Source organism: Blastomyces dermatitidis (assembly GCF_000003525.1).
Source record: "Blastomyces dermatitidis ER-3 genomic scaffold supercont1.1, whole genome shotgun sequence".
Lineage (NCBI taxonomy): Eukaryota > Fungi > Ascomycota > Eurotiomycetes > Onygenales > Ajellomycetaceae > Blastomyces > Blastomyces dermatitidis.
The window spans coordinates 5,641,155-5,657,977 of NW_025544774.1; the positions used below are offsets into that span (position 1 = coordinate 5,641,155).

General features: G+C 31.8%; 1 protein-coding gene and 1 pseudogene across 2 annotated transcripts; both read right to left on the minus strand.

The window, feature by feature from the left end:
* Positions 1–9,372: 9,372 nt before the first annotated feature.
* Positions 9,373–9,783, minus strand: BDCG_16201 (uncharacterized protein; the record flags this gene model as incomplete). Its single annotated transcript, XM_045425457.1, has 1 exon — positions 9,373–9,783. The coding sequence occupies one exon, from the start codon at positions 9,781–9,783 to the stop codon at positions 9,373–9,375; it is 411 nt and encodes a 136-aa protein (XP_045279281.1).
* A 951-nt stretch (positions 9,784–10,734) lies between these two features.
* On the minus strand, positions 10,735–10,823 carry BDCG_16202 (annotated as a pseudogene). Its single transcript has one exon. The product of its transcript is annotated as a tRNA-OTHER (tRNA).
* Positions 10,824–16,823: the final 6,000 nt, after the last annotated feature.

Below are 16,823 nucleotides of genomic sequence, written 5' to 3' on the forward strand. Positions count from 1 at the left end.
TTCTCTATCATCATCATCATCTCTACCGCCTCGCTGCCTCTCTATTACTTTCACTCTTCTCCTGAATCACTCTCTACCTCTCTCTTATCACCTCTATTATCTCTTTCATCTCTTTCATCTCTTTCATCTCTTTCACCTCTTTCACTCTCTACTCTCTCTATTATCATCACTGTTTCTACCACCCCGCAATTTCTCTCTATCATCATCATTATCTCTATCATCTCACAATCTTCTTTATCACTTTCATTCTCTATCTCTACTCACTGTTATCACTCTTTTCACCTCTTTCACTCTCTACTCTTTTATCATTATCATTATTATTATCTCTACTTCTTCTACTACTCTCTTTCACTCTGTATTATCTCTATCACTATTATCAGATTAATCAGAGCTGTACAGATTGCAGAGTCAGCTATTCAATCTCATTCATGAATTCAAAGAAATATATATAACATCACATGAGATTTTATTACAGAGTATTTAGCAGTATATACTATAAATACAGAGATCAAAATATGATAGAGATAGTAAGAGAGAAGTAGAGATAGTGAAAGTAATAGAAGAGACTGTAGAGTAGTAGAGAGAATAATAATAATAAAGAGACTAGAGAGTGAAAAAGATGACAGAGAGAGATAATAGAGATAATAGAAGTAAGAGAGATAATAGAGATGATAAAAGAGAGATAGAATAATAAGATGAGAATAGAGATAGAGAGTGAAAGTGATAGAGAGTGCTGTAAGACAGTAGAGACAGTAATAATAATAGAGAGAGTAGAGATAATAGATATGATAGAGATAATAAGAGTGAGTGATAAGATAAGAATAGAGATATAAAGTGAAAGTGATAAAGAGTGTTACAGAGTGTTAGAGATGATAGTGATAATAGAGAGTAGATAGAGTGATGCAATTAGCAGATGCTACTACATATTCATGAATTTTTAATGAGATGTATGTGATATCATGTGAGATTACATTACAGAGCATTTTACTCAGAAAAGTTGATTTTTCTATAATATATAGAGAGATATGCAAGCGGAGCTTATAATAAGTTCTTATGTGATGTTAAATATAGGTCAAGTATTGATTATATAGAAGGAAATATAGATGTTAAGATCACATCAAGCTAATAATAATAAAGAAAAATACAAAGAAGTGACTATTAGAGAGATTCTGCAGCGCTAAGTCATATGAAATATTTAGTACACACGGCCTTTCTATATAGGCATAGATGTCATGATTCAGTGCTGCTGTGACATAGATCTTGCAAATATTATATTTATCTAATTGAAAATCTCTTGTATGCTGAGTAATGAATATAATAATAATTCATCACTGTAATAAGCAGCTGCAGCTGTCACTGTCACTACTGTCATCACTACTGCTGCTGTCACTTGTACAGTTATTTTGAACTTTAATAATAGTCTTTTATATTGATATCAGCTGCTCATTTCATACACTCATTTTAATTTCAATCTTGAGAATATAAGAGCTTGATGAAAATAATGATGATAATATGATATAACAATTGTAAATACAAATCAGAGAGAATAGATAATATGAATAGAGAAAGATCTATGTATAGATAAAGTTAATAATCAATCTGCCTTATAATAATATAAGATATGAGACTAACTTGATAATGAAGTGTTAATTATTATAACTAACTGAATAAGAAAGACTGTACAGTACTAATTACATACACATACTATATATAAATTCATGCAGAAACATTGCATGTACAGATTCATCTGTGTGATAGTGATGTTAATTAAAAACATCACTGAATGTTAATTTATGTGATGTTAAACCATATAAGAAAGATCATTACTGCGAAAGATGCTTGCAGAATCCCTCTATTAGATACATGCGATAATAACTTCTCAGCTCAGAAACATAGAGTGATTTATTGAAGTGATTTGTACACCTCTGTATTTATTAGAAGAAACCTGAGGTGCTTGAGTTCTGGATTTAATGTATTCTCTGCGGGTTTCGAACCTTGTAAGAATAAGTGCTCGCAGGCGATTATTCGGGTGTTTGCAGCTTGGTGTGATATGTACTGTTAACTACTAGAAGTATTCACAGTAGAAAGATAAAATGTAGAGATTAAATATATAATAGCATTCAAGCTGAGTTATAAATAGTATTCATGAACTCCAGTCTATATAGTTGTGTGTAGTCAAGGGCCGCTAGCTCTATTAATTATATAAGAGATAGAAATAGAGATAAAGAATCTGTAAGAAGTGAGATTTCTTATATATCTTTCTCTCTCTAAGACTTTGTCTGTGAAGCCTTTCACTGAGTGACTTCATAGTCAGCTCAGCACTGCAGTGATACTCACTAAAAATCCTTTATATCTATAAAAAATCTCAGTGAGGAAAAATCCCTTATTATTATAAAGAGAAAAGAGTCTGTCACTCAGTTTCTTATTTTACAAGATTCTTTATAGTCTACAGATTCTTCTCTGACTATCACACAGATTTATCTTACATCTTTCATATAGAAGAGTTTCAGTTGACTCTCAATCATTTTTACAAGATTCTTTGTATAATCATTATACAGATTCATCTCACAGATGAATTACTCTCTGTGAGATTATTCTCATTAAAGAGAAATATTTATAAGTTAATCTTTCACTCATTCTTATAAATCATTATTCTTTAACACTGTAGAATTGTGAGAAATTTTTCATTCTTTCATCAACTCTGTAGAATTATAGAATCAAGATATTCACAGTCTACAATCACTCTTTATAATTATATAGAAAGATTCAGATCTGTGATTTATAATTACTCTTATTTACTAGAGTGATCTGACTGTTTCATAGAATCACTCACAGTGTAAGTAAATCTCTCTAGAGTAGTATAAATATTTCAGATCTGTCTGTAGAATCTCATCTTCTTTTCTCTTTTTCTATAACAGCTTTCATTCTCACAAACTGTGAGAATTCTCATTCATTCATGAAGTGTTTTTATTTAGATAACAGAGAGAGAGTGTTTCTGATAATATCTATATATTGATTCAAGAACTTCTTAAGAATAAAAATTTTTCAATTTCAATATCTTTACAATAATGTCTGATCACTGCTGAGCTTCTTATAAGTGTTCTTATAACTTCTCTGATTACTTTTTACTGACTGATAAAGCAGAAATATCACTGTCTATGATCACATCTTCATCTCTCTCAGCTCTGTCACTGTATTTAATCTTCAGGCCAGCAGCTCTTCTCATCTCTTTCTCAGATCAGTTTCTGACTCTAAGCAGTGCAGTCTCTTTCTTTACTGTAAGTCTTCTCATAAGTAATTTCTTACAGACTCTAGCTAATAGTTCTTGCAAAGCTCTCAGTGTTGTCAGTGTCTTCTACAGCTCTGCAGGCCTATAATCACTCTTTCTCTGCTCACATAATCTCTGATCAGGCATATGTGAATATGTCTAGATTTCTCATCAATGATTCTCACACTGTGGCACATTTTCACAATCTCATTATTAATGAGAGATGAGTCTCTGAGTACTTATAAAATCCAGATAATTAAGACAATGTGAATACTATGAATTTATAACAGAAGTTAATCTGAGCAGATGAGCTCTCTCTTCACATCTTAATTATTTTCAGGCTGAATACTTCAGCATAACTGAGAGAGCAGACACAGCTTTGTAAGAAATATTTAATCATATATGTAGACAGTCAGCTCTCAAGACTCTGTTACAACTGTATATACTCTGATATTCAGCTTCTCTGAAGTCTGTACATTTCTGACAGTCTTTGTATTAAATGCAACAATTGTCTGTATCACAGATATGATACTCTCTACTTCTTTAAAGAGAGAAATTAGTAATTATGAGAGAATTGAGTGTTACAGATATTAAGAGTGTAAGTTTGAGTTTTCTTTGTTTTTTCTTTATTAATCTTCAAATTGTGTTCACAGCCCTGTTTATTTTCTTGTTTTTTAGCTTTAATAAGAACATAATTTCTTCTTTTCTTATATACACTGCAGACTGTTCATCTCAGTAGAAATCTATCATTTTATAGACTAGAATTTACAAATAACAGTGTTAATATCTTTATCATAATCAGATTCTTAGCAAAGACTACATTATTCTAACTTATCAGAATTCATAGTATAGAAGTCATATCTTAGCTTCTGCAGATGTCTTATCTGTTCAGATAATTCTCAAGTGAACTTATTCATCTTATCAGAATACTCTTATCACTGAATCTTGAATTAGAGCTCATAATCTTACTTCTCTGAGTCAACAATCTCTTTAATCTGATATTCTCTTTCACTCTCTAGTGCTTTATAAATAGAGTGATGAGTTATAGAATTCTCTTCTGAGAATTTCTTATATTCACAGAGTAAAGAGATATGAAAAATATTATATATCTGTAACTCAGATAGCAGTTTCAATCTATAGAACTATAAACTAATTTTCTTCATAATCTTGCAAGACTCTGTCTGTAAGAGATTCAGCTTCATACTAGATCTCTGTGTGATGATGTTTTCTAGACTCAGTCAGACTCTATCATCTTTCTTGAAACTCTTTATAATATGCTTAAAGTTATAGTATCTCTTCTGATACTCTTAAGTCTTTCTCAAGAATTCACAGACTTTCTTCTGAATCTTCTGAATTCTCTTAGCCTATTCACAGATATTATCACACTCTATAGTGTACTCTCACAGATTCATCAAGATCATTCACAGATGAGTCTCAGTGAGTATCTCAAAGAGAGTTTTATCTATACTGACATACTTTGAGTTGTTGTATACAAACTTCATGAGTGATAATCAATACATTCAGTTATTCTGATTGTAATTGACAAAGTACTGCAGATACTGTTTTAATATACTTATCAGATATTCTATCTGATTATCTGTCTGTTGATGAAAAGTCATGCTTAGATCTCATGAGATCTTCAGTATAATTATCAGATCAGATCAGAACTCTTCTATAAAGATTAATTCTCTGTCTGAGATAATATTTATAGATAACTCATGCAATCAGATCACATTGCAGATGAAGATATAAGTTAAATTCTTTAACTTCAAGTTCTTACAGATAAGTATAAAGTGTGTCATCTTAATAAAGTAATTCACTATCATCAGCACACTGTCAAAGCAGGTATTATATATATTCTTGCTTTCAGAGAGGCTCATAAGAACATTCATTTCTAGCTGTTTTCAAGGTTTCTATAGAATGAGTAGAGAAGTAAGTTCTTTATATAATCTGAATCACACTACTCATGAATTCTGATAAACAGTATAAGAATTTACTATCTTCTTTACAAGTTCTTGTATCTTCAGTCAGAAGTATTTTCTTATGAGCAACTCATGAGTTCTAGTATCTGTAAAATGATCTGCTAGAGAAGAGTCATGATGCCTTTTAATAAGTTCTATACATAGAAACTCATTTATAAGTACATAAATCCAGCTCTCTCTTTATAAGAGATTATTTAAGTCTCTTTAATTCTTTATTTCTACAGAGTTGATCTCTGCTGTGAGCAGTTTCTGAATATACTGAGCATATTCATTCTTCAGTTATAGTTCAGACAATCTGAATAGAAGATCTTATAAAGACTTATACTCTGTTTTCTCTTACATCAGGTCTTTCACAGTACTTCTCAAAGCTCACAAACTCTTCAGATTATAGATACTCTCTTCAAGAATTCTTACAGAGATTCTCAGAGTGTTAACTCTCAGTGTTATAGAGAGTAGTTATACAGGCTTCTTCTCTTTCTCTTCTTTCTTCTCTTATAAGGAATTGAGAGACTCTTCAGTCAATCTCTTTATAACACTCAGTTCAAGTATTCTGTAAAGCTTTTCTGTCTTCTCTAATCTCTCTGTATCTGTCACTCTGATCTTCTTAATATAGTCTGATCTGTAAGAGAATTCATTTACTGAGTTCTTAGTTCTCTTAATATGTTCTATCTTGAATCAGAACTCACTCAGTCTCTGAGCTCAGTGAACCTGCTACTGTGAGAGTTTCTTAATTGAAATAAACTGTCATAAGCTGTCATGATCAGTTCTAACAGTAATCACTGTTACAAGATTCTCAAAGTAGTGATATCACTGATGAAAGAATTTCACTATTATAAGAAGCTTCTAATTATAAATATTATAGTTGATCTCTGTGAGTTGTATCTTTTATAAGAAAAAGACTACTGAAACTCAGTTTTCATTTAACTGTAGTTATAAGACTATTTCTGAAATTGTAAAGAAGAAGACATCTGTCTTCAATCTGATTAAGAGTAAGAAATCAAAGTGAAACAGCATCACTGTGTCTGTAAATATCTATTTCAATCTTACAAAGACTCTGTAAGCTTCTGAGATAAAAAAATTCTTACAGTTCTCTCTTCTCAATAATCTTTTCATTCTCTATTTATGAGATGACTTCTTCTTATTTTCACTCTTCAGCATGTCTGTAAGAGTTAAGAAGATTCTCATGAATATAAAGATAAATTATCTATAGAAATTCACAAAGCTTAGAAAGATCTGAATCTTATGAATACTAGTTAACTCTAATCATAATAGAATAGTCTTAATCTGTGAAGATTTCATCTGAATATCATCTACAGTGATTATATATTCTAGAAAATTAATTCAGCAGATACTGAAGTTGTACTTTATAAACTTAATATACAGTTCTGTCTTATCTAAGATCTTTAATACACTTTATACATGCTCAGTGTGTTCTTTCTTCTTCATAAAGTACATCATCATATTATTCAGATATATTATCATGAAGACATTCAGATATGTATAAAGTGTTTTATTAATAAAAGACTGAAATACTGTAGAGATATTAGTCAGACTAAAAAACATCACTAGATATTTAAATAATTTCAGTGCAGTTCTAAAGACAGTCTTTCATTCATTCTCAGACTGTATTCACAGCTGTGTATATATATTAATTACATTCAGTTGTGTGAATATGACAGCTCTTATAAGATGATTGATCACATTCTTGATCAGAGACAGAAGATAGCAGCTCTTTATTATCTTAAAGTTCAGATTATGATAGTCTATATATAATCTGAGATCTTCATTCTTCTTCTTTACAAATATCACAGAGACTCTCACAGAGGTCTGTGAAGATTAAATAAAGTCATTTTTCAGATTCTTCTTTATATAGATCTGTAAGACCTCTGTCTTATAATGAAAGAGCTTATAGATTGATTCTCAGAAGAATTTCTATTCTTCTATTAAATCTATTATCAGATTCTTCTCATAGTGAGAGAGAAGCTCAGCTGTCTTTACTGAGCTGAACATCTCTGTGAGATCTCAGTATTTCTCTGATATCTGAAGCTCAGTTTTCATAACTGTGAGATTCTCAGACACTTATAAAGTTATTATATAGATAAGCTTATCTTCTCTGATTAACTCTACAGTATTAACTAATTCTATCTCTGTAAGTGAGTCTGTCAACACTGATCAGAAGTATAAATCTGACTCATAAACAGCTATGTACAGATTGTGTCTTTAAAGTTATATAAGTCTCAAGTACATGTTATCTGTGATATCTATGATAATCACAGTTTCTGTAAATCTTCTTCAGATTTCAGAGAGATCTTGTAATTCAAAGATAATTCTTATAAGTCTCTCAGTTCTCAGATCTGAGTTCTCACACTCTGCTTATTATAAGAGCAGATTCTCAGTCTTTATCTTTCAGCTTATTTACTCTGTGAGCTTTAGAGATATCATAGTAATCTAAGATTCTGAGTTCATTAATACTTCTCATACTTATAGAGCAGTAGTATCATAGCACAGTCTCTCTCTGTAAGTAAGCATTTTCATCAGAGAAGTAACAGATTCAGATGTCAGCTTTAAGATTCTTAAGAAGACTGTTACTGACTCTGTTCATGACTTCTCAAACTTCTATTTTAGTTTATTTAGACAGTTTATATGAAGATGTTCTGATTTAGAACAGATAAAGCAGAGTCTCTTTTTCTTAATCTCTCTATTATACACTCTGTTTACAGAAGCTTGTAAAGCTCTCTCTCTCTGCTCAGCAGTCAGATATAAATCTCTCTGTATCTTATCATCTTTTTCTGATAAATCTATTCTCTATTATTCTGACTCTTGCAGAGCTGGTTAATAATCTGCTCTCTATAAGTCTGTGACTCTTACAGTAATTCATAAGTGATGAATAAGAGTCATCAGTTTCTTCAGAACTAAGAATTTAGAGTCTTACTTAATAAGCTTGTTCTGCATATCTTTATTCAGTCTCTTTATAAATATCATCATTCAGATCTTGTTTCAGAGCCCTGTTTTCACAGATCTTAATTCACATCATAATTTTATAAAGTACTGTGAGTAGTCTTTATCAGATTTCTTATCTCTTTTTCTAATATTAATAATTGCAGTTCAGATGTTCTCTGTTCAGCTTATGAAGTTTCTTAACTTATTCTTTAGATAGATCTTGAGAACAGATCAGCAGAATCTCTTATAATCATTCTCTAAATAATTCAGCTAGTTCTTGACTTCAGTATAATAGAGATCTGTTATTATATAGATGACAGCTTCTTCATCTTTCATATCACACAGCTGAGCTTATAAGTCAATTTCAAATACAAACTTGTAAAAGCTTTTATAACTTGTGATTTAATAAGTGATCTTAAGTGATCACAGCTTAAGAAAGTTTCTTTTCAGTTCATAGATATCTCTGAAGATCATGTCTAGAGACTCAGTTTAAAAGTGTTTACAGACAGTAAGCATTTCTTGTAGAAAAATAACTTGATTTTATAAGAGATGCTCAAGAATGTTCTTCACTGAGATTGATTTATTTATGAGTTTGAAGAGTTTCTCTGTCACAGATGCAGAGAATAATATTCTGTAAGTAATTGATAAGTTCTCTGAGACTTCTTTCACAGAAATTATTCATGATTCAGATAACTGCTTCTGAGTGTCTACAGTAGAGTTCACAAAGATTAAAGTACATGAGTTTCTAGTTCTTTCAGTCATAACAGGTGATTGCTGACTGACTGAGCTTGAAATATAAGAATAAGTGCTTATAGATGATTATTCAGATGTTTGTAGCTTGACATAATATATACTGTTAACTACTAGAAGTATTCACAGTAGAAAGATAAAATGTAGAGATTAAATGTATAATAGTATTCAAGCTGAGTTGTGAATAGTATTCACAAACTCCAGTCTATATAGTTGTGTGTAGCCAAGGGCCGCTAGCCCTATTGATTACATGAGAGATAGGAATAGGGGTAAAGAATCCGCGAGAAGCGGGATTTCTTACAAACCTGCATGGCTTGATTTCCCGCGCCAAGGCGCTACCAGGTGGCTGCATTAATCATTCGGCTACTGGGGCTCAACAGATCCTCTCTCTATACGGAGTATATTAAAGAAAAACAAACAACTATCAATCTTTCAAAACCGCTCCACCACGAACTCGCTCGATTTTTCGAATAAGAACCCGCCGATAGATCCATCGAAAAGCCCTCGAACATACGAGCATTCTGACCCCATCGCCGACCGCATACCCTGTGTGGTGGTGGAGTTATCCAGCCAAATGTGAACTGGACGTTGTTCGAAGCTCCTGTGTGGGATTATCCCCCGTTCTCCCCTACCACACCACAACCCCGGGCCAGAGTGCCATACAAATTGTAAGGTGAAGTGACCTAGCCATATGCACCAATCTTCTCGATTTTGGAAGATCCCCGACCTGTAGTTGTGGAGATATCCGAGGAGCGACCTCCGCGAAAACCCTGTCCATCTTTGATGTTCCAAAACACCAACGCCAAGTCTCACCCTCGTACCGCCCTTCCCAATCTGGCCCATCCCCGGCAGAAAAATACAAAAAGATACCTCGGCGATAATATCAAGCACATAATCAACAGACTCTTCTGAAGTGCAACCTTCACAGTCCGCCGCCAGTGTATCTAGACTTCAACACCAAGTCTCACCCCTGTACTACCCCTCTCAATCTGGCCCATCCCCAGCAGAATGATACAAAAAGATACCTCGGCAACAGCATTCAATACATAATCAGTGAACAATGAGTCAACAGCACATCAACAACTATAAAATCAGTATATCTCAAGATCTGACTGAGCCTTTGATCCCTGCACAGTGAGATATATTAAATCTAGTTTTAATATCTCAATATTCAATAGATTCTGTAAGGGATTGAGAACAGCAATACTAGGTTTCTATTGAATTTGAGAATTAACTCTATATTGATATAATCATTGACAAAGTCTTCTATTTTGAGATATAAATAACCAGTTCCTCTACATCTCACTGACAATATTTATATTATTATATAGAAACAGACTTATATTCTCTATAATATCAAGACTCTGAAGAGAGAAAGTCTTGATAGAGAGTATACAGTAGTGCATATCTTAGCAGTTTCTATCTCATTCTTCTGCAGCAGTTAATGCAAAAAAAAAAGATCTTAGAAATAGTTTTTTACTTCTCTTGAAAAAGTAAGATGTTATTATTATTATTATTATTATTATTATTCTTCCATTATACTCATATGCAAGCGGAGCTTATGATGAGTTCTTGCGTGATGTTAAATACAGGCCAAGTGTTGGTTATACAGGAGGAAATACAGGTGTTGAGACCACGCCAAGATAATAAGAACATAGGAAATACGAAGGAGTGACAATTAGATACATGTGATAATAACTTCCCAGCCCAGGAACATAGAGCGATTTTATTGAAGCGATTTGTACACCTCTGTATTTATTAGAAACCTGAGGTGCTTGAGTTCCGGATTTAATGTATCCCCTGCGGGTTTCGAACCCACACACCTTGGTTTCCCACGCCAAGGTGCTACCGGGTGGCCGCATTAACCATTCGGCCAAAAAGTAAGGTGTTTTTCTCTGAGTTTTACACAATATTCTTACAAAGAATTAAAAACAGAGTTGTTTTCTGTCATAATTTCATATTCTTTTAAGTAAGAATTACTTTTTCAGTGACTGAAGAGCTTTCATTAATACTTAATTCTTTTTTACACTCTTTATTAACTGATTTGAGTTGCACACTTGTTGTGTGAGAAGAATTGAATAATTTAGAATAAAATTGAATAGTTTTAATCAATTTCTCTGCAAAAAATTGATTTATTTTTTGTCAGTTTTTCTCTCAAAAACTGTCATATCATCTGATTTATTATCAATTGATATCATACTTTTCCTCACTGTATCTCAAGAAAGAGATTGTAAAGATTTTATTGATTTATCTTAAAAATCAATTTTAGTTTATTAGATTCTCTTCAAAAATCTACAACCGCTCCACCACGAACTCGCTCGATTTTTCGAACAAGAACCCGCCGATAGATTCATCGAAAAGCCCTCGATCATACAAGCATTTTGACCCCATCGCCGACCGCATACCCCGTGTGGTGGTGGAGTTATTCAGCCAAATGTGAACCAGACATCGTTCGGAACTCCTGCGTGGGATTATCCCCCCATTCTCCCCTACCACACCACAACCCCGGGCCAAATCGCCATACAAATTGTAAGGTGAAGAGACCTAGCCGTATGCACCAATCTTCTCAATTTTGGAAGATTCCCAATCTGTAGTTGTGGAGATATCTGAGGAGCGACCTTCGCGAAAACCCTGTCCATCTTTGATGTTCCAAAACATCAACACCAAGTCCCACCCTTGTACCGCCCTTTCCAATCTGGCCCATCCCCGACAGAAAAATATAAAAAGATACCTTGATGATAATATCAAGCACATAATCAACAGACAATGAGTCAACAGCACATCAACAACTATAAAATCAGTATATCTCAAGATCTGACTGAGCCTTTGATCCCTGTATAGTGAGATATATTAAATCTAGTTTTAATATCTTAATATTCAATAGATTCTGCAAGAGATTGAGAACAGTAATACTAGATTTCTATTGAATTTGAGAATTAACTCTATATTAATATAATCATTGATAAAGTCTTCTATTTTGAGATATAAATAATCAGTTCCTCTACATCTCACTGACAATATTTATATTATTATATAGAAACAGACTTATATTCTCTATAATATCAAGACTTTGAAGAGAAAAAGTCTTGATAGAGAGTATACAGTAGTGTATATCTTAGCAGTTTCTATCTCATTCTTCTGCAGTAGTTAATGTAAAAAAAAAAGATCTTAGAAATAGTTTTTTACTTCTCTTGAAAAAGTAAGATGTTTTTCTCTGAATTTTATACAATATTCTTACAAAGAATTAAAAACAGAGTTGTTTTCTATTATAATTTCATATTCTTTTAAGTAAGAATTACTTTTTCAGTGACTGAAGAGCTTTTATTAATACTTAATTCTTTTTTACACTCTTTATTAACTGATTTGAGTTGCACACTTGTTGTGTGAGAAGAATTGAATGATTTAGAATAAAATTGAATAGTTTTAATCAATTTCTCTGCAAAAAATTGATTTATTTTTTGTCAGTTTTTCTCTCAAAAACTGTTATATCATCTGATTTATTATCAATTGATATCATACTTTTCCTCACTGTATTCTAAGAAAGAGATTGTAAAGATTTTATTAATTTATCTTAAAAATCAATTTTAGTTTATTAGATTCTCTTCAAAAATCTAACCTAGTTACTGAACTAGTGTGAAAAAAATCAGGTGTTTTATACATAAAAGTCTTTTATTCTTCTTTTGAAACAGTCTGACCAACTTTTCAATTGAAAACAGACTTAGAAATATCTCAATTGAAACAGTCTGATCAACTTTTCATTGAGTGAAAACAATGAGTTTAAAAATACACTCAGTTGATGTGGAAAAAGATGCTTTCTCAAATGCTATTCCTGAGATTGAAGTTCTGAAGAGAAGAAAGAAAGAAGAAATAGAGAAATAACAAGTTCTTGAAATACAGGAACTTGAAAAAGTAAGCAAGATTCTTGAAAAGCAGTATCTGAGTGAGATGAATGAAGAAGTTTTGTTAATTCTTCATACTCAGACTAGACAACTACAGAAGATGATCAAGTTCAAACTTGGAATCTCAAACACAGTTCAAAAAACCTTGAAAATTCTCAGTACAATGACTGACTCTTCATCTTACTCTTCTTCTTTCTTTCTTTCTACTTTTTCTTCTTCTTTAAATCAGAAGAAAACATATGCTCAAGCAGCTGAATCTGCTATCTCTAAACCTGCTGTCTCAAAACCTGCTCAAAATCCTGAGAAAACTGAGAAGAATACTGCTCATGTCTCTATTCATAGAAAAGTAAAAAAGAAAGTGTAAAAAGAGAAAAATCTTCAAATCTTCAGAAATAGAAGACTTATTCTCAAAGTCTCAAATCAGAATATATTGCAGAGAAATAAGCTAAACTCAAACCTCATTTTCAGAATTAGAAATGAAATCAATCAGCAGTTCTTTTCTCAGTTAATGACTAATATTGAAGTTCAAAAACCAGTTATAGCTTCAATTAAGTCATCATTCTTTGAAAACTTCATCATTCTGACTACAATGTCTGAATTCAGTGCTGAATTCCTTATTCAGAATAAGAATCTCTGAAAGTCAGCAGTAGAATCTTTACTAAACATAACAATTCTATCTGAAAGAGATGAAAAGTGAGATAAATTCATTCTTCATAATATTCTAGTTGAAATTTTTGACTGTGAAGAAGGAATACTACTTCTCAAAAATGAATTGAAAGAATATAACTCTATTCAACTGAGAAAGAAACCTGTATGACTAAATTCAATTGAGTTCAGACAAAGCAGGAGAAATGCCTCTGTTCTAGTATATATAAAAACACTTGAACAGTCAAAGATCTCTGAAGTAAGAGTAGCAGATTTGAAAATGAGAGTTCATGAATACAAAGACTTGAGAATGAATCTCAAAGCTCAAACACAGTGTTCAAACTGTCAAAGATATGAACACTTTACAATCTCATATTTTAGAGACTCAAAATGTGCATTCTGTGCCAGAGATCACAAAACTAGTGAGCATAAATGTGAAATATACTTAAAAAGAGATGAAATTTGTTAATATACTCTGCTTAAGTGCTCTAATTGCAAAGAAAAACATGCATCTAGCTCAAAAGAATGTATGTTTGCTCCTAGAACTCAAAAGAACTGAAGAAAAGATGAAGCTCAAAGTCAATCTAGAACTGAAGAGAAGAGTCAAGCCAGTAAACTCACAACTGCAAGCTCAAAAAGAAGAAACTCTTAATTATCTAAGTCTTCAAACTTCAATTCTTCAGTAAAATGTAAACAGAATTTGAATTCTCAAACTTCTATTAATATTAGAGAATTGAGAAATGACTCTGATAATAAACTAGATATAATGCAAGCAGTTGATTATTATTATTATTATTATTCTTCAATTATAGATGTATGCAGTCAGAGACTATGACATCTACCTGAGAACTTTAGTTCTCAGGGTTTTTTCTATGTCTGTAAAGTTAACTATTGTACATTCATCAATTTCAGATATGCAAAATCAGAAAATTCCAGCCCAGAATACAAAAACTGTTTACAAATTGCAGTGTTTTAACATCTTTTGATACTTTGTAACCATTTGACAATATCATGACAAAAGAAAAGAGAGAAAGAACACAGTCTCAAAGATAGACACATTAAATAGATAGATAGAAAGAAATTGAAAGGAAAAGATACAGAAAAAGAAAAAGTAAAGAGAGACTATAACAAAACAAATTCTTAAAAGAGAGTGTATAGCTGTTTTAACAGACTATATCTGATTGATTTCCTCCTCTTCATATTCAGATAATTCTGAATTTAGCCATTTTCTTGTAGCTGCTTGAGTTTCTGATAGAAAGTCTATTAAGTATTTAATTCCTGTCTCAGTTGAGAATAAGAATCTCATATTTAATTGATTTAGATCATACTTCTCTTTCAATCTGGCTCTGAGACTATTGTATAATGCACAGTGCATTATAATATGCTCAGGATTCTCATTTGTATTGCAGAATGAGCATTCTATTGAGTCAAATCTATCATCAAATCTTTGTATATAAGATTTGAAATAGCCATGTCCTAGTTTCAGCTGTATTATAGATGAGAATATTTTCTTTTTACATTTAATTGAACAAGATTTCCACTTGGGTTTTGTTTCAAATCTTGAATAATGTATACTCTTCTTTTGTTTCTGCCAGCTTTCATTCCACTTGTCTAAACAAGATTCTTTTATTTTTCTCTTTATAAAAGACCAGGACACAATTTTTTGAATAGATCTGCTTAATTCTGCACCCTTTTTTGCAGCTGAATCAGCCAATTCATTGCCATGAATATTCATATGAGCAGGAACCCAGTGCAGATGAATTCTCAGCTTTGATATTCTTTTCTCTTGAATTTTTAAAACAGAGTTTAAGATCAGTTCAAGATTCATTTGACCATTATAAATCTGACTATTTCTAAGTCTTTTTAAAGCAGCTTGACTATCAGAGAATATCCATGCCTCTTTCAAACAATTTCCTCTTTTATGAGATTTTATTTCAATAAGTTTGAAAGCTTTCACTATTGCAAATAGTTCAGCATCAAAGACTTCACATTCAGAGCCTAGATTTCAGAAATCTGAGATAAAATTAATATTATCTTCAGTATAAGCAATATCTGCGCTCAATCTGTTCAAGTTCTCATTTTTTGAGTCATCTGAATAAATCAGAATAGAGTCTTTTATATTGATTGTAGAAATTCTCTTCAAATGCTGTTCATATTCTTTCTCTTTTGATAGTTCACTTATTTGTAAGTCTATAAGAGATTCAAGCTTTTTTCTTCAGAGAGATAACTTCTCATGATCAACTTTTTCAACATTTAAAGAAGAAAATTGATTTTTAATCAGAGAGTATAGTCTGTACAGTTGAGAAGGCATTTTCTTTGAAGAATTATTTTCATTTCAATCAAGAAATCTATTTCAATTCAGTTCATTTTCAGAGTTAATTAATGGAAATGAAGAAGAGACTCTTTCTCTGATTATATGATTTGAGCTCATCTTTACAACTCTCAGAGCATAGTTCATACAGGCCTTTTCAAATCTAATAGTAGGAGGAGGAATTGAAGCTTCAATTTCCATTGCTTTAATAGGAGATGATTTAAATGCTCCCAGAATTCTTCTCAAGGCTCTGTTTTGCAGACTTTGAAAGAGTTCAGTGAAATTCCCTTAATTATTTCACCAAACTTGAACTCTATAATCAGCTACTGATGTAATACAGGCTATATATAACTGTCTCATAGCCTGGAAGGATAGACCCCTCTCTGTATTTGATAGTCTGATTATGTTGTTCAATAGTCTTTCTGCCTTGACAGTTCTTTGTTGAATGTGATATTTAAAATTCAACTTGGAGTTTAACCATACTCCTAACCATTTGACATTTACACTGGGTTTAATCTCTCTATTTAAAAGAGTTAGAGATAGTTCTTTCTCATTGAATCTAGAAAAGAAATGAATTAACTCAGTTTTATTCATATCAAATTGAATTTGATTGATATCTGCTCTAACAAAGATTTCCTTTGCAGCTTCTTCAATTACTTTCAAATTCTCTTTGATAGTTTTTGAGCTGTAGACTAGACCAATATCATCCACATAACTCGGAGATCACACTATTCTCATATTTCTATTTTTGAATAGATATGCAGTGTATATTGCAAATAAAATGGGTGAGATTGGAGACCCCTGTGATACTCCTATTTTTATCTCAGTCTTGTCTTGTTTCATTCCATCAAAGAAGAGTTATATAATTCTTTTAGATATAAAACAGTTAACTCATTTTATTAGAAAAAGTGGCAGTTTTAATATCTTCAATGTCTGAATTAACTTTGACTTTGAAACATGATCAAACACTTCTTTTATATCAATAAAACTGCAGTTGAGACCAGACTCTCATACTTTGCTATTTGAAT